The sequence below is a fragment of the Canis lupus genome, chromosome 25, assembly GCF_048164855.1.
Source record: "Canis lupus baileyi chromosome 25, mCanLup2.hap1, whole genome shotgun sequence".
In the NCBI taxonomy this organism is placed as follows: Eukaryota; Metazoa; Chordata; class Mammalia; order Carnivora; family Canidae; genus Canis; species Canis lupus.
The window spans coordinates 20879032-20903774 of NC_132862.1; the positions used below are offsets into that span (position 1 = coordinate 20879032).

The 24743-nt window shown below is 37.3% G+C and overlaps 2 protein-coding genes across 11 annotated transcripts in view; one reads left to right on the forward strand and one right to left on the reverse strand.

The window, feature by feature from the left end:
- Positions 1 to 21251, reverse strand: part of FGFR1OP2 (FGFR1 oncogene partner 2) — a 32669-nt gene extending 11418 nt beyond the window's left edge. For 4 of the 7 annotated variants that reach the window (XR_012017581.1, XR_012017582.1, XM_072798585.1 and 1 more), the window contains exons 1-3: positions 20957 to 21251; positions 2300 to 2448; positions 393 to 510 (exon numbers count right to left, since the gene is read on the reverse strand). Coding sequence is in view for 4 of the 7 variants with exons in the window: in XM_072798585.1 (XP_072654686.1) it covers positions 393 to 510; positions 2300 to 2434 (253 nt within the window). In the remaining 3 variants the exon portion in view is untranslated. The remainder of the gene's footprint in view (positions 1 to 392; positions 511 to 2299; positions 2449 to 20956) is intronic. The other 3 variants (XR_012017583.1, XM_072798588.1, XM_072798587.1) reach the window with 3 other exon arrangements.
- Positions 21252 to 21367: 116 nt separating this feature from the next.
- Positions 21368 to 24743, forward strand: part of INTS13 (integrator complex subunit 13) — a 29250-nt gene continuing 25874 nt past the window's right edge. For 2 of the 4 annotated variants that reach the window (XM_072798578.1, XM_072798579.1), the window contains exon 1: positions 21373 to 21920. Coding sequence is in view for 2 of the 4 variants with exons in the window: in XM_072798575.1 (XP_072654676.1) it covers positions 22915 to 23139 (225 nt within the window). In the remaining 2 variants the exon portion in view is untranslated. Of the gene's footprint in view, positions 21921 to 22903; positions 23140 to 24743 lie in introns of all 4 variants that reach the window. The other 2 variants (XM_072798575.1, XM_072798576.1) reach the window with 2 other exon arrangements.

The window sequence follows — 24743 nt, forward strand, 5'->3', positions numbered from 1 at the left end:
TGCAAAAGAAATGAAAAAATTTTTTAAATAAATGTGAATCTAACTTTAAAGCCTACTCTTTTATTCTCAAGGCATTTTGCTGAGTGACTTAGTAACATAATTCATTATAACATTACTGGTTTTTAGCTTTATTTGTCAAACTCCTTTGTTTTTTACAATCATACGTTCTTAATAATCTTAAAATTATATATCTTACCTTCATTCTCTTTTATTTTATAAAGATTTTATTTATTTATTAAAGAGAGAGAGAGAGAAGGGGAGTGGCAGGCAGAGGGAGAGGGAGAAGCAGGCTCCCCAATGAGCAGAGAGCCCAATGTGGGGCTCCATCCCAGGATCCTGAGACCTAAGCCAAAGGCAGCTGCTTAGCCCACTGAGCCACCTCAGGACCCCACCTTTGTTCTCTTGTTGCAGTTCTCTGATTTGTCTGTTTTCTTGCTGGATTCCCATAACTAATGTGGACCGTGGCCGATGCCTTGCAACTTCATTAAGTTCTTGAATTTCCTCCTGATACTAATGAAAAGATCAAAAAAGAACATGTTGGGAGAAAATATTTGAAAATACATATCTCAATATATATAAGGGCCTAATCCAGAATATATAAAGAATTCTTAACAACTCTCAATAATAATAATAATTTAATGATGATGTATTAAAAATGGGCAAACGATGAGTAAGTTCTGGAGAATCTAATGTATAGCAGGATGACTATAATTCTACCCCCACGTATATACCCAAGATAACTGAAAATATAGGTCTACACAGAAATTTGTACACAAATATTCACAGCAGTATTATTCATAACAGCCCCCAAATAGAAATAATCCAAATGTCCCATCAACTGATGAATGGATAGACACAATGCACTATATCCTTATGATGGAATATTATTCAGCAATAAAAAGGAATAAAAAACTTAAAACATGCTATAATATGGATGAACCTCAAGAACATTACATTTAAAAAAGTTACAAAAAGCCACATATTGTATGATTCCATTCACATGAAATATCCCAAAGAGACAAATCTATAGAGATAGAAAGATTAGTTGCCAGGGGCTGAGGGAAGGGAGAGCTAGGGAATACCTAGCTTGCTAATGGAGGTAAGCTTTTGGGGTGAGGAGAATGTTCTGGAATTAGATAGTGATTGTGGTTGCGCAACCTATGAATGTACTAAAATCCAATGAACTATGCCCTTTAGGAGGGTAAACTATATGGGTATTGTGAATTATATCTCAATAACAATAGCAAAAGAACATGTAAAAAAGAAATAAAAAACCTAGAAATAAATGTGAATCTAACTTTAAAATTGTACTCCTTCATTTTCAAGGCATTTTGATGTGCTGCTTAGTAATGTATTCATTATAACATTTCTGGTTCTTTAGTTGTCAAACTCCTTTGTTTTTATGACTCAGTACCAGATATTAGTTCCTTGGAATGCATGAGTCAAGCTGGACAGTTAGGGAGATATGTAATCTGTTTAAGGCAACAAAACAAGTAAATTTGCTCTATTATTTCCAATAGCTTTGTTAAAAGCGGTATTCCAGGGTTGCTTCCTTTTACAAAATGGATGAGTTTCACAAGAGTAGGCTATGAATATACATTTCCCCCTAAATGATTTCCATCATAAGGAGAGACTGTATAATTATCTTAAAGTTGAAAATTTTTATCATAAGTAGGCTTAAAATGGTACCTTAACCCCGTGGACCACTGGAAAATTCTTATATACAATTCTTATATAAGAAACTTCCTATGTACATTATAAGGATAATAACTGAAACCCTTTTCAATTTTTCTTTAATTGGTAGCACTAAATGGAAATTAAGGTAGGAAGTACAAATTCAACAACTGCATAATATATAAACCAGATATTGCCTTATGCCATTTTTGAAAATTCTGTTGTTAAATAACATCACCTAAGTACTTTTACAAAGAAAAATATAAACATTTCTACATTATAAAAATAAGAGAGCAAAATATATCACTATTAGTGAAAGATATTATTGGTCTCTAATATATCAGAACCTAATATATTTTCTAAACTCCAATGTGCAACTCTGCCAGAAAAACAAATAATCAAATATATGGTTTTTAGAATATACATATATATATCTGTATCACCTGGACATGACAAAATTATATGATAATCTAAAATAAAATTAAAATATACAAATCAAGTTACTTTTAAATTTTATAAAACATTAAAAAAACGGTATTAAGCAGAAATTTATGATTCAAGCAATACATAAATATCTGACTGCTTTTTTCAAAGTGGAATCAACAAGAAAGAAAAGAAATCAAACCTGCTTCATCGCTTCTACTCGCTTATTGAGAGCTGTGGTTTGCTCAATCAGAGATTCTGCTGCATCGTCATGATCTCTCAATCTTTCAACAAGAGCTTTAGCATCAGCAAGTGCCTTCTCAATTGTGCAACTCATTTCTAAAGGAATACCTATAAAATTAAAATCAAGACTCTAAACAAAGCCAGCTTATCATCTTATTATTTTAGTTTCATGTTAACATCGATATGCTTCGGAAGTTACATTTATTACAGGATTGTTCACTGGGGAGAGAAAACATGTAAGAACACTTGTGGTTTTGCTTCTGTTCGGAGGGCACAAGCTTAAAAGTAAATTTATAATATTAAAAAATTAGAGCATATATAAATGATTTGCAGACGTAATCTGCGTGTATTTAAAACACTCTGAATTTATAGTGGGGAAAAAAAGTACAAATCAAGTAAATACATTTTATATTACACAGAAATTGTGTTCTTCATGAGATCATTCCCTTCTCCTGATATTTGTGAAAAAGATCACTTTATTAGTCCATACTCTGTGGTCCATGATTGTCAGTCACTAGCTATGAGATCCTTTCTAGCCTTTGCTTGGTTAAGTGACCTGAGACACCAACCATTTCACAACTCACACTTATTGACCAGCTAAAGTCGTCTCTATGTGTCATACTATGTCAGAGTGTCCTTCAGAGTGTCCTTCTTTTGAAGGAACTACTTTTTAAAAAAAAATGTTTTTAAGATTTCACTTATTTGAAAAAGAGAAAGAGGGAGAAAACACACATGCGTAAGAACATAAGCAGCGGGGAGGGGCAGAGGGAGAAACAGACTCCCTGCTGAGCAGGGAAACCCATACAGGATTCCATCCCAGGATCCAGGAGTCATGACCTGAGCAGAAGGCAGATGTTTAACTGACTGAGCCAGTCAGGCATCCTGACTGAAGGAAATACTTTTTTTTTTTTTTTTTAAGACTTTTACCAAAAAGTAAAAATAAATAAATAAATATTTTATTTATTTATTCATGAGAGACACGGAGAGAGAGGCAGAGACACAGGCAGAGGGAGAAGCAGGCTCCATGCAGGGAGCCCGCCCACATGGGACTCCAGGATCATGCCCTGAGCCAAAGGCAGGCTTGCTCAACTGCTGAGCCACCCAGGCATCGCTGGAGGAAATACTTCATATATGAAGTATTATAATCCTAAGTCTTGTGCTTTCCTTATTAAGTGGTTAAAAAAATATATGACTTAGAACACCAGCCATACGGGAAATTTTTGATATGTTAAAAATCAATAAATAATGTGTTTAAGAAGAGCTAAAAAAAATTAGCAGAAAAATATGAAACACTCAACAGTTAGCTTCTTCATTTAGTACTGAGACCTCAAAACAAAATCTTAATTTTAAAATAATCTCTTTCAAAGACTTCAATCTTCTGAAACTTAATCTTTGGATTTTTCTCGTTGTAAGGTAAGTTTTACCTTACCTTCTATATGAGCCATCCTTTCTTCAGGGTTTTCTCTAAAAGTAAAATCACACTGTAAATTTACTAGGCCAGAAGCCAGGTCTATAGAAGTTAAATTAAAACTCTGGTATGGATCCAAGCTAAGGGCTATAATTAAGAATTTCATCAACTTTAGGAAGACAGAAATTTGTTACAGAATGCAAGACTGTTAAATTCTACTGTACTGGTTCAAACCTGAATAAGAGGATTTAATCAGAATAAATTACAATGTAAAACTGCCAATTTAGAAAAATATTCAATATGACATTTTCAGGGAGCTTTAAAAATTAAACAAGCTGGAAATTAATACAAGTTCTGGTTCTCCAGATAAAATAATCGAAAGATTGATCTCCTAAGATCTGAGAGGTTTAGAAAAAGGTACTTGAAAAAACAAAAAGCAAAAGGGTCATTAAAGTTACAGCTGTCAAAAAAAAAAAAAAAAAAGTCACAACTGTCTCATACTGGCTAAAACACAAAGGACAACTATCCAGTTCTGTCCAAGATGCTGCTCCAAGGAAGACATTAGCATCCAACAATGCCCTGTCCTTTCTCTAAACTTCCAAGGAGAATTACCTAAACTTATACATGGATAATAATACAGATTTCTTATTCATATGGGAGCCACCATATCTCCCATTAACCAACCTCACTACTATGAAACATGAGATCTTTCAGAGTAAAATTCTGAAGTTATTTACACCCCCTCACCAAAAAGAAACAAAATCAAAGAAACAAAACTGGGAGGGAGAGAAGGGAGCAAATTGACTTGTAATGAGTGAGGAAAAAAAAAAAAAGACTATTTGTCTTACAGTAAAGAAGATGGGTTCTAACAGATGGTCAAAGGAAATAATAAAATAAAAAAACAAATTTTAGAAAAAGCCTAGAGAAAACTGGAAAAGACTTTAGAGACAGTTTATCTTGGCTTAATAAGAACAACTCAAGTACTAAGAACTTCTAACAATCCTAGGTCCTAACCTGTAATTAATATTATTGGGACCTCTATCTGAAGAATACTTCTTTATGCTGCGTAATACAACATCTACAAATATAATAAACATTATTTTTTTTTCAAAGAGAATGTACTAAGGCTCCTACATATAATTAGATGATAGGTGATATACACATGAAAAAAAACTATATGGTGTAAAATTCAGTAAATTGCCTCCCTCTCAACCACCCCCCACCCCCTCAAGGGGAAAAGAGAAACAACAAAACAAACAAACAAAAAAAAACAACTAAGCTCCTAGATTCCTCTGGATAAAAGAATCCACAGAGACTGACAGATTAACTGGAAGAGAGTCCTAGGAATCTAGATGGACTCTTCCTAGGTAATCATAAATCTTTCTTTTTAAAATATGAAAAAGTTATACTGTGTTCTGGGGATATTATTTCATAACATGGTACCAAAGCACCGCTGCCTATTAAATCCTATGCCTTAATTGAATAGCTAAGACATCCTTTTTCCCTCAGAGCAATTATAGGCCTCAACTACATTGGTCAAAGCACCTTCCAAACTTGTACTAGGTCTTTAAACCTGATGTTGTCACGTTGCAACCACTCCATATTTTCTACTAGTTGAATAATTATGAAATGCTGTTACTTTCTCCTTTTCATATTACTATCCACTAGTGACACACTTACTCCAACACCAACCTACAGAAAGAGAATTTCATGATTATGTTTCCATAAATCATGAGGTGTCCAAGCCCAAAACAAAACTGCTGAATTCTCTAGGACCTAATCTTGACTTTACTGCTTATTAATAGGTTTTATATTAAACACAAAAAGTGACAATACGAGGCTCGACATACAGTAAATACTTCAGTCACTCTTATAAAATTCAATTTCTTATTGGAAGCCAAATTGATCAAATGACTTAAGTGGAGCTGTCTATGACAGAATAACTTGCTTTAAAAAAAAAAAGTAAGTTTTATACTAATAGCTGGATCATTTTGGGAATGATTCACTTTTTTGAAATACTGCAAAGGAAAAGAAGTTCCTCAGATATCCCTTAATAAACAATGAATACATTAACTATTTGATGGTTTGATGCTACCTAAAATAACAGAGACATACAATAAAAAAAAATACCATATGAGCTAGTAGTATGCTATGTATGTACTAGTATATACAGTATAATTATGTAACCATCTTATACTATAAACAGATTTCTTTGACTCCAAGTCCTAATGAAAAGGCCTCATGTAAAACAATAAAATCATAACAAATCTACAGAGAAGTTCAAAGATTCCATCACGGACACCCAAAATGTGGCCTGACAAGCATAACCAATAATTTGGGCACAGAAGCAGCAATTTGAAAAGTGCCTGGGGTATATAGGCAGGAGATATATTTTCTAATTTCAGAACATATGCTGGAGAAGCAGGGATATTCGGGAGATTTCTCCAAGAAAAAAGTGACAGTGGGGGCCATTTCTCTTCCCCTCCCCTAGCCTAGATAGCCAGACACCTATAGGCACTAGCGCTAATACTCTCCACCTTTGCTGGTACTGCATGCCCTGCCCCCACATTCCCCTGCCATCTGCTTGTTCCAACCCACCCACCTCGGTAGGCATCCCTCTGAAGAGGCTCCTGCTCCTCCACATCCTGCAAGCAGCGCTGGCAGACAATGGTGCCATTCCAGAAACTCCTGCCCTGGGAAGGGGGTGGATAATCCTACATACCAGCTTGCCCACAGTTTCAGGAGCCAAGTCTTTTAGCAGACTGTACAGGAAGAATGCTCTGCCATATGGTGCAGCTGCAGCCAGAGGCTACCAATAGAGAGGCTAATTGCAGACAGACAGCCTGACTGCTGACCCTGCCCACCTCTCAGCCAACTGCATTCTCACCCTGGCTCTCAACAACTCAGGGACTAACCCCTGCCCAGTGCTCCCACAATAGGCAAAGCAGGTTACTGCAGCCAACTACACAAACAGCCATGAGAAAACATGGCTCAGCCACGACAGGAGGGCACATATAGCCCACACAGGGGATACTGCTGTAATATCTGATTCTGGTGACCAGAGGACATTGTGCTATAGGGCACCACAGGACCTCTTCTCTATAAAGTCACTATATTCAAGACAAGGAGTTGTGGCTGACTGTCATAATACACAAAAACAATCACAGAGAATTAGACAAAATGAAGAGATGGAGAAATAGGTCTCAGATAAAAGAACAGGACAAAAATCACAGCAAAAGAGCTAACTGAAACTAAGGCAATATGCCTGATAAAGAATTCAAAGTAATGGTCATAAAGATACTCAGTGAACTTGAGAAAAGACTGAATGAACTCATGAGAACTTCAACAAAGAGAAAATATAAAATAGAACCAGCAAGAAATGAAGAACTCAACAACTGAAACAAAAACCACACTAGAAGGAATTAACAGATTAGGGGAGGCAGAAGAAGGGTCAGCAATCTGAAGACGGGGTAACAGAAAGCAACCAAGCTGAACATCAAAAAGAAAAAAGAACTGAAGATGATATTAGAGTAAGAGAATTCAGCAACATCACCAAGCATAATAACCTCTGCAACAGAGATCCCAGAAGGAGAAAAGAAAAAGGGAGAGAAAATCTATTTGAAGAACTAATAGCTGAACACTTCCCTAACCTGGGAAAGGAAACAGACATGGGGATCCTCCAGGATCTAGGAAGCACCAAGAGGCCCCAACAAGATTAGCTCAAGGAAGTATACACGAAAACACATAATGATTAAAATGGCTAAAAGTAATGACAGAGAATTTTAAAAGCAGCAAGAGAAATGAAAGCAATATGGAAAGTCTATAAGCTGATTTTTCAGCAGAAACTTTGCAGGCCAGAAGAAAGTGGCATGATCTATTCAAAATGCAAAAAGGGGAAAAACTTGCAAACAAAAATACTCTACCTAGCAAAGTTAGCATTGAGAATAGAAAGAGAGGTAAATCACACCAGTGAGAATGGTGAAAATTAACAAGACAAACAACAAATGTTGGAGAGGATGTATAGAAAGGGGAACCCTCTTGCACTGTTGGTGGGAATGTGAACTGGTGCAGCCACTCTGGAAAACTGTGGAGGTTCCTTAAAGAGTTAAAAATAGAGCTACCCTACGACCCAGCAATTGCACTACTGGGGATTTACCCCAAAGATACAGAAGCAGTGAAAGACCGAGACATCTGCACCCCAATGTTTATGGCAGCAACATCCGCAATAGTCAAACTGTGGAAGGAGCCTCGGTGTCCATCAAAAGATGAATGGATAAAGAAGATGTGGTATAAATATACAATGGAGTACTACTCAGCCATTAGAAATGACAAATATCCACCATTTGCTTCAATGTGGATAGAACTGGAGGGTATCATGGTGAGTGAAGTCAATCAGAGAAGGACAAACATTATATGGTTTCATTCACATGGGGAATATAAAAAATAGTGAAAGGGATTAAAGGGGAAAGGAGAGAAAATGAGTGGAATATATCAGAGAGGGTGACAGAACATGAGACTCCTAACTCTGGGAAACAAACAAGGGGTAGTGGAAAGGGAGGTGGGCGGGGGTTGGAGTGACTGGGTGATGGGCACTGAGGGGGACACTTGACAGGATGAGCACTGGGTGTGGTGTTATATGTTGGCAAATCGAACTCCAATAAAAAAAATATACAAAAAGAAAAAAAAAGAAAGAGAGGTAAAATTTCCTAAAAAGTTCAAAGAATCCATCAACTTTACATCAGCCTTACAAGGTATGCTACAGGGAATTATTTGAGTGGTAAGAAAAGACCCTAAGTAGAAATAAGAAAATTATAAAAGGAAAAAATTTCACAGGTAAAAACAAATCTTAATAAAGGTAGTAGATAAATCACTTATAAAATATGAAGATTAAAATGCAACAATAAAATATGTCTACAAAAATTCGGGGATACACAAAATAAAAAGATTTAAAATATGACATCATATACATAAAATGCGCAGGAGGAAATACCAATTTAGGCTTTTAGAATGTGTTTAAACTTAAGCAACCATCAATTTAATACAGACTGCCATACATATAAGTTACTATATATGAACCTAATGATAACCAAAAACCTATCAATATGGAAAAAATCAATAAATAAAAGAATCCAAGCATAACACTAAAGAATAACACTAAAGAAAGCCATCAAACCACAAGGGATGTGAGCAAGAGATGAAGAAAGGAACAGAAAATAACTACAAAAATAACTACAAAACAATGAACAAATGGCAATAAGCAAATACCTATCAATAACTACTTTATTTTTTTAAGATTTTATTTATTTATTCATGAGAGACAGAGAGAGAAGCAGAGACACAGGCAGAGGGAGAAGCAGACTTCATGCAGGGAGCCCGATGTGGGACTCGATCCCGGGTCCCCAGGATCCCACCCTGGGCCAAAGGTGGTGCTAAACCACTGACCCACCGGGGCCACCCCTAATAACTACTTTAAATATAAATAAACTAACTGCTCCAATAAAAAACACAGAGTAACTCAATGGATAAAAAACAAGACGCAGGGCAACCCCGGTGGCGCAGCGGTTTGGCACTGCCTGCAGCCCGGGGCCTGATCCTGGGGACCCAGGATAGAGTCTCACGTCGGGCTCCCTGCGTGGAGCCTGCTTCTCCCTCTGCCTGTGTCTCTGCCTCTCTCTGTCTCTCTCTGTGTTGCACATAAAAAAAAAAAAAAAAAAAAAGGCCCATCAAAGTGCTGCCTACAAGAAACTCACTTCAGACCTAATAACATGTACAGACTGAAAGGCTAGAAAATGGAAAAATATACATCATGCCAATTTTTCAGATAAAATAGACTTTATTATTACTATTTTTAAAGATTTTTAAGAAATCTTTAGATATGGAGCTTGAACTTACAACCCCAAGATCAAGAGTCTCATGCTCTACCAACTGAGCCAGCCAGGTGCCCCAGATGAAACAGACATTAAATCACAAATTGTAGCAAGCAACAAAGAAAAGCATTCCATAACAGTAAAGGAATCAATCCATCAAGAGGATATGTCAATTGTAAATATCTATGCATCCAAACAGCAGCACCCAAATATGTAAAAACAATTATTAATAGACATAAAGGGAGAAGTGAACAGTAATACAATAATAGTAGGGGACTTTAACACCCCATTTACATCAATAGAAAGATCATTTAGACAGAAAACCAACAAGGAAACAATAGCTTTGCACGATGTATTAGACCAGACGAACCTAACAGATATACGCAGAACACTGCATCTCAAAACAGAATACACATTCACTTCAACTGCACATGCAACATCCTCCAGTATAGATCGCATATTAAGTGATAAAACAAGTTCCAATAAATTTAAGAAGACTGAAATCATACCAAGCATCTTTTCCAAGCAAAACAGTGTATGAAACTACAAAAACTCTGGAAAGAACACAAATACATGGAGGTTAAACAATATACTACTAATGAATGGGTTAACCAAGAAATCAAAGAAAAAAATTAAAAAATACATGGAGACAAATAAAAATGAAAACACAATGGTACAAAATATTTGGGATGAAGCAAAAGCAGCTCTAAGAGGGAAATTTATAGTGATACAAGCCTATCTTAAGAAACAAGAAAAATCTCAAACAACCTAATTTCATATCTAAAAGAGTAAGAAAAAGAACAAACACAGCCCAATGCCAGCAGGAGGAAGGAAATAATAAAGATCAGATCAGAAACAAATGAAATAAAAGCTATAAAAAAATAAATAGAGAAGATCAAGGAAACCAGGAACTGGTTCCTTGAAAAGATCAATAAAACAATAAAACAAGATCAATAAACCTTTAACCATATTCATCAAGGAAAAAGGAAGACTCAAATAAAATCAGAAATGAAGGAGGAGAACCAACAACCACCACCACAGAAATACAAAGGATTAAAAGAGAAAATCAGGAAAAAGCATATGCCAACACATTGGACAACCTATAAGAAATGGATAAATTTCTGACAACATAGAAGGTTTGTCCAAAACTGAACCAGAAAGAAATAGAAAATTTGAACAGAGCATTAGTAGTAATGAAATTCAATCAGTAATCAAAAAATTCCCAAAAACAGAAGTCCAGAAATAGAAGGTTCCACAGGTGAATTCTACCAAACATTCTACCAGAGAAGTTAATACCTGTTCCTAAACTATTCAAAAAACATAGAAGAGGAAGGAAAACTTCCAAATTTATTCTACGAGGTCAGCATTACCCTGATATCAAAACCAAAGACACCACAAAAAAAGAAGCTACAGGTCAGTATTTCCATTGAACACAGATGCAGAAACCCTAAATAAAATATTAGCAAACTAGGGCAGCCCCAGTGGCTCAGTGGTTTAGTGCCACCTTCAGTCCAGGGCCTGATCCTGGAGACCTGGGATCAGGTCCCACATTGGGCTCCCTGCATGGAGTCTGCTTCTCCCTCTGCTTGAGTCTCTGCCTCTCTCTCTCTCTCTCTCTCTCTCTCTCTCGGTCTCTCATGAATAAATAAATAAAATCTTAAAAAAAAATTATCAAACCGCATTCAACAATACATTAAAAAAATCATTCAACACAATCAACTAGAATTTTTGCCAAGGACACGAGGGTGGTTTGATACTTGCAAATCAATGTGATATATCACATTAACAAAAGAGAGGATAAAAAACATATGATCAATCTCAATAAATGCAGAAAAAGCATCTGACAAACTACAACATCTATGCACGATAAAAAAATGTCAACAAAGTAATTTTAGAGAGAACATGCCTCAGCAGAATAAAGGCCATATATGAAAAACCCACAGCTAATATCATACTCCATGATGAGAAACTGTAGAGCTTTTCCTCCAAGATCAGGAAAAAGAAAAGGATAACCACTCTCACCAATCTTATTCAACGCAGTACAAGAAGCTCTAGATTCAACAATCGGATGAGAAAAAGAAATAAAAGGCATCCAAATTAGTAAGGAAGAAGTAAAACTGCCACTAAACACAGATGACATGATACTATACATAGAAAACCCTAATTACTTCACCAAAACAACTACTAGACTAGGGGTGCCTGGATGGCTCAGTCAGTTAAGAGTCTGCCTTTTTTGGCTCAGGTCATGGTTCCCGGGGTCCTGGGATCAAGCCTCACATTGGGCTCCCTGCTCAGTGGGGAGTCTGCTTCTCCCATTCCCTCTGCCCCTGTGCGTTGTCTTCCTAAAATAAATAAAAATCTTCAAAAAACTATTAGAATAAATGAATTCAGTAAAAGCTTCAGGATACAAAAATTAATATATAGAAATCTGTTACATTACTATACACTGATAATGAGGTAGCAAAAAGAGAAATTAGGAAAACAATCCTCTTACAATTGTTCTAAAAATAATAAAATACCTAGGAATAAAATTAACCAAGGAGGTGAAAGACCCAAATTCTCTAAACTGTAAAACAGTGATGAAAGAAATTTAAGATGGTAGAATCAAAAAAAAAAAAAACAAAAAACAAACAAACAAAAAACACAACAACCAAAAGAAACAAACAAGCAAAGCAAAGCAAAGCAAAACAAAACAAAATACCAGACTTTAAATACAGAGAACAAACTGGTGGTTGTCAGAGGGGTGGGGGATGGGTAAAATAGATAAAGGTGATTAAGAGGTACAAGCTTCCAGTTATAAAGTAAATAAGTCATGGAGCTGAAAGGTACAGCATAGAGAATACAGTCAATAATGTAATAATATATAGCAACAGATAACTACACTCATGGTAAGCAATGAGTAATGTATGAAATTGCTGAATCAATATGCTCTACACCTGAAACAAATAACACTGCAAGTTAATGATAATTCAATAAAAAGAAGAAAAAGGGAAAAGAAAAACCCTGGAATAGAAATTAAAAAAAAAAAAAAAAGATAGGACCCACCAATATATAATCTATATGAAACTCACTTCAAATATGACATAAGTAGGTTAAAAGTAACAGGATGGAAAAAGATATACTACACAAACACTAATCAAAATAGTCAGTGTTAACAAGCACAGGAAAAGATGTTCAACATGACTTATCAGGGAAATGCAAACCAAAACCACAATGAAATGCTTCACACCCACTAGGATGGCTATAATAAAGAAGACAGATACAATACAAATTGGCTAGAATGTAGAGAATTTCTTTCTCAGTAATTGATTGAATCTGTACACAGAAAATCAACAAGGATACAGAAAGCATGGACATACACTATCAATGATGTGGGTTGAATTAATATCAACAACAGCATACACACTATTTTTAAGGACAGACAGGACATTCACTAGGATAGATTTTATCCTAGATAACAAAACAAACCTTAACAAATTTAAAAGAATTGTAGTCATACAAATTATGTTCTGTAACCACAATGAAATTAAACTAAGTAACAGACATAAGAAAATTTCCAAACACTTGGAAATTAAACAACACATAAATAATCCAGAAGTCAAAAAAGAAGTCTTTTTGGAAATCAGAGAATATTTTCATCTAAATAAACATGAAAATACACAATATTAAAATTTTGTCATGCATATATAGCAGTACTTTGAAGAAAATTTGTAGCATTAAATTCTTTTATTAGAAAATTAAAAAGAAAAAAAGAAAATTAAATTAACTAAGCCTCAAACTTATGAAACCAGGAAAAAGAGCAAAATAAACTCCACAGTAAAAAGAAGGAAATAATAAAAGAGCAGGAATCAATGAAACTGGGAACAGAAAAGCTACAGAGAAAAAGCAATGAAACCAAACTCTGAAAAAGGAAGTAGAGTGGATAAACCTCCAGCAAAACTGATAAAAGGGGGAAAAATAGAGAGAAGATATAAATTACTGATGTTGGAAATGAAAGAAGGGGTATCACTTCAGACTCCTACTTCTTTAAAAGGATAAGTGAATACAATAATAAATTCCATACACATGAACTGGATAATTTGGATGAAATGGACTAATTCCCTAAAAACTACAAACCGCAGTCATACAAGAGGAAAATAGGTAACTATTAATATAGTCCTATAACTATTAGGTATAGTAATTATAGTTATAACTACTAAAATCCTATAACTATTCCATAATAGTCCTGTAACTATTAAATTACATTTGTAGTTAAAAATCTGCAAAAAAACTCTATTTGGATGATTTCAATGGCAAATTCTACCGAACATATAAAGAAATAATGCCAATCTTCTACAACCTCTTTGAGAAAATAGAAGAAAGTACTTCCAAACTCATAAAATGATGCCAGCATTACTCTGAAATCAAAATCAGACACATTCCCAAAAGAGAGACAGAGAACCACAATCCAATAAAATCCTCAAGAAAATATCAGCAACCCAAATTCAGCAACATATTGAATGAATAATACACCATGACCAAGTAGGATTTATCACAGAACTCAAGGCTATTTCTATATTTAAGTATCAATCAATGCAATTCACCATAAAAAAAAAAAACAAAACTTCACCATACTAATTTGTGCATTTGAAGAAAAAAAACATCCTTTCATAATATAAATTCTCTGCAAATAGAAAGGGATTGGCTCAAATTGAGAAAGGGCATCTTCACTATAGACAACATTATACTTAAGTGAAAGACTGACTATTTCCTCTTTAAAATCAGGACCAACAGGGATCCCTGCGTGGCGCAGCGGTTTGGCGCCTGCCTTTGGCCCAGGGCACGATCCTGGAGACCCGGGATCGAATCCCACGTCGGGCTCCCGGTGCATGGAGCCTGCTTCTCCCTCTGCCTATGTCTCTGCCTCTCTCTCTCTCTCTCTCTCTCTCTCTCTCTCTGTGTGACTATCATAAATAAATAAAAATTAAAAAAAAAAATCAGGACCAACACAAGAATGTCCTCAATCACCACTCCTATTCAGTATCATACTGGTGCAATAAAAGGCATATAGATTAGAAAAGAATAAAACTATCGTTATTAAAAAATCCCATGTAAAAAATCCCAAAGAATCCAAAAAAAGAACTCCTGTTACTAATATGTGACTTCTGCAGTCACAAGATATAAGATAAATGTGCAAAAAAAAAAAAAAATCAAATTTTTCTATCAGCACTGAACATGTAGAAACCAAAATTTTAAAAACACATTTATAATAGTTCATAAAATGAAATTTTGGTGTATAAATCTAACAAAACATATATAGGATCTGCACACTGATAACTATAAAATGCTAATGAAGGAAACCAAAGAGGCCCTAAATAAATGGAGACACACCACGTTCATAAATAGAAGACTCAACATAGTAGGCGTGTCAACATAGCAGGCTTGTCAATCTTCCACAACTTATCTATTGACTTAGTGCAACCTCTGATCAAAATCACAGCTGGCCTTGTTGGAGAAATTGATAACCTAATTCTAAGATATCTATGAAAATGCAAAGAAACTAGAACAGCTAAAAGAATTTTGTCAACAAAGTTGGAGAATTTAGGACTTATAAAGTTACAGCGATCAAGACGACATGGTGTTGGCAGAGACAGAACAGAATAGTCAGACATAAGCACACAGAAACATGGTCAACTGTTTTTTTAAAAAGGTGCAGACACTTCAGAGGGGAAAAGACAGTCTTGTCAATAAATGGTTATGTGCCAAAAATTAACCCCAACATAGTTCTTACACATTATGCAAAAATTAACTCTAAGTGGACCACAGATCTAAATGTAAAATGGCAAGTGGAGAAAATCTTTGTGACCTGGTGTTAGGCAAAGATTTTTTAGACATGATATTAGAAGCCTCATTGATAAAAAAGAAAAAAAAAGAAAAAAAAGATTTAAGAAACTAGATTTCATCAAAACTAGAAACTTTTGCTCTGGGAAAGGCACTGTTAAGACAATCTGAAAAGACAAGCTGCAGACTAGGAGGCAAAATTTGCAAACCACATATCTGACAAAGGACTTTATCTAGAATACATAAAACCTCTCAGAATTAACAAGAAAATCATCCAATTTTTAAAACAAGCAAAGACTTTAACATTTAACAAATAAGATATATAGATGGCAAATAAGCACATGAAAATATGTTCAACATCACTAGCTATGAGAGAAATCCAATTAAAACAATGAGATTCAGGGGCACCTGGGTGGCTCAGTGGTTGAGCATCTGCCTTTGGCTCCAGTCATGATCCTGGGGTCCTGGAGTCCCACATCAGGCTCCCCGCAGTGAGCCTGGTCCTCCCCCTGCTTGTCTCTGCCTTTCTCTGTGTGTCACTCATAAATAAATAAATAAAATCTTAAAAAAAAAAAGAGAGAGAGAGAGAGAGAGAGAGAGATCCACTATACCCCTATTAAGATGCCGAAAATAAAAACTACTGACATTCCAAATATTGCAAGGATACAGTGTGACTGGAACTGTCATACAATGCTGGTGAGAATGCAAAATGGTATGGCTATTTCAGAAAATGGTTTGGCAGCTTCTGACCAAGTTAAACATCTAGTTACCATATAACAATGTAGCACTACTACTACAGTAGTAGCGATACTACTTCCTGTATTTACTGCAGAGAAATGAGTAAACTAGTAGAGCAATAAAATAGAATGAGGTAGTGATACAGACAACAGTTGAGATGAATCTCAAGGGCATTATGCTGAGTGAAAGAAGAGAGTTTCAAAAGGTTACATAGTTTCCTTTTACTTGGCACTATCTAAAAGACAAAACTACAATATACTTCCTGTCCCCAAGGTTTTGCCTTTGTCATTAACTCATCTGGTGTTGATTTGCATTTTAGTGTAAGGAAGCTATCTACTTATATTTCCTTTGTCTTATGGTGACAACTAGTTGCGCCCGTCTTCATTTATTGTACAGTGCATTTTTCCAGCACTGAATTTTTTCCTATTGAGATATATTTGACATATACTATTATATAAGGTGTACAACATATTGATTTGGTATTTATGTACTGTAATATAATTACCATTGTAATAAGAATTAACATCTTTATCATGTCACATTCTTTCTCTCTTATGGTTGGAATACTCCCACTCATTTTAACGCCACACCTGTTTTTTCAATAAATGTATGGGAATGTTTTTGAGCTCTCTATTCTACCTCTGGGTCTTTTTATCTCCACAACAATACTATGCTGTGTCAACTGTTGTACTTATAAAATATACTCTTACTATCTGACATAGCAAGTCACCCTTTTCTCCTTCAAAATTCTTTACTTATTCTTTTTTTGTTGTTTTTTTTAAATTTTTTTTATTTATTTATGATAGTCACACAAAGAGAGAGAGAGAGAGAGGCAGAGACACAGGCAGAGGGAGAAGCAGGCTCCATGCACCGGGAGCCCGACGTGGGATTCGATCCTGGGTCTCCAGGATCGTGCCCCGGGCCAAAGGCAGGCGCTAAACCGCTGCGCCACCCAGGGATCCCTCCTTACTTATTCTTAATTTTCTCTTCACCCTAATTCATTCCAAATGGACCTTGAGGAACACGTGGGTGGCTCAGTCAGTTAAACATCAGACTCCTGATTTCCCTCCAGGGGCACCTGACTGGTGACTGGGGATTTTGGCTCAGGTCATGATCTCAGGGTCACGAGATAAAGCCCTGCATCAAGCTGCATCAGCCCTGCTTAGGATTCTCTCTCTCCTTTACCCTGTCTTTCCCCCCTTTAAAAAATAAAAAACAAACAAAAAATATCTAGACCTTCAGGGCATTCTAGATCAAACTCCTAGGCATTAATTAATTTAAACTGTTGGCAGATTTCTTATATACCATCTTATATCCTTTTGGTCAACAGCACAAGTGTTATTCCCATTTTATCAATAAGGAAATAAGACTCAGGCATCCCATATGTAAGGAGCTGAATGACAGTACCATGCAGTAAGGAAGAAGCCAAGCTAGTTCCAGAAATAGAATTTCTGATCCTCAGTCTCTAGTGCTCTACTCAGAAACCAAGGTGGATCCTCAGGACCCTGTTTACTTTTAGCTATGTAAAAACCATCTGTCTCTCTGAGTGAATAAACAAAGCAAATTCCCTAAACCTGCTTCACCAATGGAATTTCCAAGATATTGGAAAAACTGCATATGAAGCCAGCAATAGAAAATAAATGGAGGTGTAAATGAAGATTAAAAAAACAAACCAAAATTCCAAATATTTCCCCTTATAATAAAAGCCTACCATCCACTTTAATTAGGCATCACAGTTCATTATAAAACCAACTAATGTTTATTGACAGGGTTTTTGAAAGTACAATTAACATCCACTTTTAAAAACCTTCTCTAGATTGCATAATGAAATACTGTCAAAATGAACTATATTTAAAATTTGTTTTGTAACTATAAAAATACACCTATTCAGGAAAAGGAATTATAACCATCAGGTAATTGAAAGTGTAATTTTGTTAATGCTTCAGAAAAATAGTGACACAGAGTTTCTAAGAATCTGCATGTTCATTTCCTGTATGTGAAATAACAGAATAGTTTAAAATATTTTATAACATGCATAATACTTTGCCACCTTTTTTGAAAGTCATTGTACTTTCTCCCCCTTTAATGGCTGATAAGTGGAGTGGGAAGAAGACTGTTTTCCAAACTCTCTAACAAGTTTTAAATATTTGAAAATAGACTCCAGTAAAAAAGGGAGTGTTTTCCATTTATCTGCATATTTTTATAGTGCTTGTCATAACTGGTCACAGTGCACTTACATTATTTTCTATACGTAGGCCCAAATTATAGGTGAAATTTTTCTAAAGCAGGCTTTCCCCTGCCTGCATTCTCACCCACTTTGCCACCCAAGATATTGGCAGACTTCTGGCAGAGGGTTCAGAACATTCTGCTGCTCATAAAAGAGAAACTATCACCCACTCAAGATAGCAACTGCCAGCTGTTTAGTTTTACATTTTGGTCAAGAAAAATTTAAAGAAATTCAAGTCACTCTCTTTTCTTTTTTATCCACAAATCCACTATCCCATATAGCTGGACATACACAGAAATACTGTGACTAATCATACACCATAAATCTGTCTTAAAATATTAACAAACTAGTTCAGTTAAAAAATTTATTGGACTGTTCAGGCAGGTGTTGCAAATATTAATTAGTAGATAATATTAACAGATACATATAGAAACAGAAAAATAAAAAGACATAGTTATAGCTTTCTTACAAACCTTTCATCTAAAGAAATAAGAAAAAATGTATGCAAATTACATATATAGATAAGCATCTTATACAATATATTACTATATTTGAAAGCACAGAAAATTTTCACCATCTTTGAAAATGATGGAATAAACACGTTTGCTTTAAGAAGCAGCTTTATGAGGAAGATAAATTTTTATTTTTTTTTATTTTTTTTATTTTTTATTTTTTTTTAAAGATTTTATTTATTTATTCATGATAGCCACAAAGAGGCAGAGAGGCAGAGACACAGGCAGAGGGAGAAGCAGGCTCCATGCTGGGAGCCCGACGTGGGATTCGATCCCGGGTCTCCAGGATCGCGCCCCGGGCCAAAGGCAGGCGCCAAACCACTGCGCCACCCAGGGATCCCGAGGAAGATAAATTTTTAAAGTTGGAAGGTACAGGATTTTTTTTTTAACCTTAGAATTGTAGCTAAATATAAGTTTCATTTATGTATAGGTTCAAAAAGGTATGACAAGTCAAGGAACTAACCTAATCTAAACCAGTTATTTATAACCTAAGGGCCAAGGACTCATTGGAAGAGTTACATGGATGTAACACACCAAGTATGATCCTTAGTCTAAAATATTTTTTCTCATGCATATGACTTTTTCTCTATTTTTCAAATATAGACAGATACTAGCATACAATAAAATCATTTAAAAGCATAGTTTTTTCCATTATGCATAATCTCAATCAACAAATACTAAAAGTACAATTACTTTTGTGCTGGGGGTACAGAGTTTTTCATATTCAAAACAGGTCAGGAGCCTTTAGCTAACATACAAGGTTCCTTCTGGCTCTAAAATCCTGTGATTTTAAGAGCACTAAGGACTCCTTTTATGAATCTTTAGAACTATCACATTATAAATATGTAGATATACACACACACACACACACACACACACAAATAATGCCCGCTACGCCCCCCAAACACTGAATTAGCTTTTGTTACAAAGATGGACAAGCCAGGATTCCAGACTTAATCTCAAATGGACATAGAGACAGATACATGAACAAATAATACAACCTAATATTGCAGAAGAACGATTCCAAGTGTTCTGGGAGCACAATGATTATTATGACTGTCACCTGGGGGAGTCTGAGAAGACAAGAATCTGTGAATTGAGTCTTGATAGGTGGGGAGTGGGGGGGGAGAGAGAGAGAGAGAGAGAGAGAAAGCATTCTAGACAGATGGTACAGCACACACAGAGGCACAGAGTTGTGAAAGTGCATGACCTGTTTGGGCAGCCAGGTCTGGTATGGCTGGATATTAAGGTATCTGGAGGAAAAGCAAGAGGAGACTAAAATATAAAACAGAGTGGAACAGTGAGAGGTCCTGAATTATCTATCATTCAGGCTTAACAATGAAGACTTCATTCCATTAGGAATAGGGTTACTGGGAAAGTGGAAAGAAAGGAGTGACATAAACAAATTTTAGGATGATAATTCTATGGAAAGATGATGGTGGAGAAACTAATGTGGAGGGGGCGGGGGGAGAGGTGCTGGGCAACTGCAAAAATTCTGGTAAAAGGAGGAGTAATAGAGCAGTGCGAGTGCAAATGAAGAATCAAGGAGGAAGGTTTCCAGGTGGGACAGGAGGACGAACACTGGTACCGTTATCGGAGATGGGACACCGAAGAAAGGCAGGAAGAAAACCAGGAGTATTCCTTCGAGGGCTGTTTCAAGAAAGACGGTAATAGTTCCATCCATGTAATATGCTGCAAAGCTGTAAACTGAAACCCGAAAGGTCCCTCTCCCCTCCTCTCATTGGTAAGCAAGCTCCCAGGTGGGCTCAGGCAGGAAGAAAAGGGAAACGGAGGATGCGCCCAGGACAAGGTTAGGGACCAAGGCTTCAGGAAACTTTCCGCATCTCAGACCCGGAAAGAGGAGCTCACAGCTGGGGCCGGGAAAGGGCAGCACCGCTCCACGGAGCAGGTAACCGGCGCAGGGAAAGGGGTGAGGCCAGGCGGGGGGCCAGCAGCGCGAGGGGGGCAGAGCCCCAGAGCGACCCAGGGAAGGAAACTTCCGACTCCCTACTCCCGCTCTTGTCCCTCGGTGTATTCCACTTACCCTGGTCTCAAACCCTCGCAGCCGTCAGCTGTGGCGTTAGGACTCAAAGCCTCTGCCAACAGGGACCTACGCACCCAAGGGAAGAGAAGACGACTCTCGCCTGTGCAGCTTCTTCAGCGAGCAGACACAGAAGCCAGCAGGCACAGTCAGCGCACCGGGAACTGCAAGGGACCGCGGAGCTCAGCCCCATCCCTGGCCCGCGGCAAACCTGCGCCGAGAGCCTCCGACCGGAGCGCGCAGAGCGCTCAAACCTCGCGAGACTTCCCGCCTCACGTTACCGCGGGCGTGCAGAGCCGAGAGATGTTACTTGCGGCTTCTCGCAGACATGCGCGAGAGGTGGGGGCGGGTCCTTTCTAGGCCCCGCCCCATCGATCTACTTAGGCTTTAGCTTGGTTTCTCGCAAAGTGTCGCGAGTTTTGCCAAGGGAAGCCGACCTGGGTGGAGAGACCAAGAAGGGGAGGCCGGGTGGGAGGGCCTTTGCGCTTAAGGGGCCGTGGCTGGTTTAGCCGGTGCTGTGGTTGGTACTTCGCTGGTGGAGAGGCTCTGAGGTCGCCTGGATCAATCTTCCCAATGGGTTACTGGGAAAATTAGCGGGTAGAAAATCTTGAGGGTCGGAGGCATTTTTTTTTTTTTTGGCTCCGCCCTCTTCCTGTTCTGCGAGCTGGGCGTCTGGCCCACCACGGGGGAAGGGCAGCTTGGCGGGGCTGAGGAAGAGGGCTCTGCGCACGCGCGAGTCCGAGTGTGTGAGTGTTTGTGTTCACGCGCACGCGCGCGCGCTCCTGCATTTAGGAAGCCTGGGAAGGACCGGTGTGCTTGGAGATGAGCGGGGAAAGCATAGTCCCCCGTCTTTGGTACCAGACACTCCTGACTGTGCGCTGACCCTCCCCACCCAGCCAGCAGCCTTTTGCAGAGAGGCTGTGGTCCATAGCCTCTGTTCGTTTTCACTGCAGGACCAGGCACGAAAGTAAGCGAACCTCGATCCCGAGGGCTTCCCTATCCACTCACCTTGTACTTTCCACCCCCCCCCCCACCCTCCAGTAGAGTGTGTTTAGGTTTCTCAAAGAAGAGTTTGCATGAAGGGGAAATGCGTTTGAAAGCAGAAGAAAAATAGCTAGGTCGTAAAAAGTCCGTTCGCTTTGATGAACACTTCTGCTCTGCTTACCATGTGCTTTTTGAATGTGAATTGTCTATTCGGTGTAAGGTTTTTATTAGCGAAGCGAGGGAGTTTTTGTAAGTTTAAAAGTTTCTCCTCCCCAGCAATGCGACGGGTAGCCACTAAGTTTTTCTGTTCTACGTGATAAATTACTGTGGTGTTAACGAAAGCTAAGGGGGAGAGTTTGCATTTGGGGGTCCTTATCCTAATGCGAAGACCCGAGATGCGGTTGTTTTAGGAGAGGTTTACTATAATTCGGGCTTTCCTTTTGCTGTCACTCCTCTTTCCTGTTCCTTCTGGCCCACCTCAACCTTTTTTCAGAAGTCTCGAGACTTTCGAAGGAAGTCCAAACTGTTGACTTGTGTTTAGGGGGGTTTATATGTGATTGATGTCAGGTAGCAAGAATCATCAGAAGTGTATTTCAGAGTATTTGTCGTTTATTATGTCTGGTATTATGGAAGGGAATCAAGTACAATTATTTGTAAACAGTTTTTTTTTTTTTCCTGCCAATTTTAAGTTCATTCAAAAAGCAAAGCGTATATATGGACTGTAGTTTTGCCTGTGACTGATAGAGTGACAGCTTAATATGGTGTGGCTTATCCCTCTAATTGATAGTTACTTTCTGGTCATGACCTCATTAAATCTTGTCCTTTGTTGGATAAATTTCCTTGAATACTGATTATTCATGTTCCCTACCAAATCTTTTTTTGAGGAAAAGACATTAATTAGGAACAATTTAAGGATATTAAGTGTCCTGTATAAGACGTTCGGCTAATATGTTTTATCCCTTACAGGTTAAAACAAAATGAAGATTTTTTCTGAATCTCATAAAACAGTATTTGTTGTAGATCACTGCCCTTATATGGCAGAATCATGCAGACAGCATGTTGAGTTTGATATGCTGGTGAAGAATAGGACCCAAGGAATCATCCCTTTGGCCCCCATATCTAAATCATTGTGGACTTGCTCAGTAGAATCTTCCATGGAATATTGTAGAATAATGTATGATATATTTCCTTTCAAAAAGCTGGTGAGTGTGAAATACAAGCAAAAATCATGATTTGGGGGGATGGGCTTGTTACATTTTTTATGTAAGAATGTACTATAGATTGACTTAAAACTGTTTGCTGCTTTAAAAAATGTATGTATGTAGAACTCTTCCTTGGAATTATTATGCTGTGTGCATCTAACTGGGGCTAACAGCAATGATAACAGCTAACAGTTTTGGAGCATTTACACGTACCAGTCATTTCCAAAGTGCTTCATATTCACTAACTTTTTTAAGTCTCAGAACAGTCCTATAAGGTAGCCACTATAATTACTGGGAAATTTTTCAAAGTATATAATAATCAGAATAAAACAGGCACTGACCGTTGAGAACTGTTGCGGGGCTAAGCACAAGGGATGTTGGGTGTAAGCAGTGTCAGATTGTGAGGGTATGTACCATCTGAATATCAGCTTTGTTTGTTATTGCCATGTTGGAGATATATAAATCGAGGTAAAGAGCAAAAACTTTTCCTAGTCACACAGCTCTTTAGAGGCAGAACCAGAATTTGAACCTAAGCAGGCTGGCTGCTTACAGTTTCAGCAAATGCACACAAAACTGCTGTAGGATTTGGCCATATTGGAAAGAAATTGCTCTTAAGAATGCTAACTGGAAATTGTTTTTTTCCACAAGAAGAGAGATTGAAGATTGATAGATTCCAAATATGAAAATTATCTTTAGGTTTCATCATCTCAGCTGTTTTATTTTGGGAGTCATTTGGTTAGCCACAAGTGGATGATTTGCTTTGTCTCATTTGGAGCAGCCTAGATGGGACCTCGCCAGTTCTTAGACTAGGACAGGCAGGGCAGTAACAGTAAGGCTGAGCATAGAGAATCTAATACCTTCAGATATGTTCCAAATTAAAACGTAAGGTGTTTTTAGTCCCTCTGCAAATTATGCATTATGTAGGGTAAAAGAACGTGATAGGGAGGATAAGTAGTAATTTAGGGTGCAGACTGATTCAAATTCTGGTATCATTAGCTAGTGTGTCACAGTGTGACCTTGATCATATTGCTTAATTTCTCCAAGCCTCAGTTTCCTCCCATGTAAGCCTAGTACCTCTTTCTATGATGTAAGATTTCAATGAGATAGTGTAACTAAAGCGGCTAGTAGAATATATCCCTGTCAGATAAGCCTTACAAGAGAAGGCTACTTATCAAATTTATTAGGGATGTAAAACTCACTTCATGGATGAGGAAAAAAGATCATGGATAAGATCATATAATCTGGGGGAAAGAAATAATCTCACGCTCCTTCAAAAGGGAGCAATCATCATTTTATGTATTTTCTAATATATCCTTACTAGCATTATCCTCTTTCTTGATAGTATTTTTTGTTTGCATTTTACTTTATTATAAAGTCCAAATGCACTATTTTGACTTTCAGTGCCTTTTGGGTTATGGCTACTACCTATTTCTCTGAGCTTATCTCCCACCCCTTTGCCAGCTCTGACCCTTTCACCGTTTTGAGTGTACACATAGGATTTAGAGCCCTTTGCATTTGCTGTTTGCTGTACCAGGAATTCTCTATCCCCAGCTCTATTTATGTCTGGTTCCTTTTGGTCATTTGATTTTGGGTCAATTGCCACT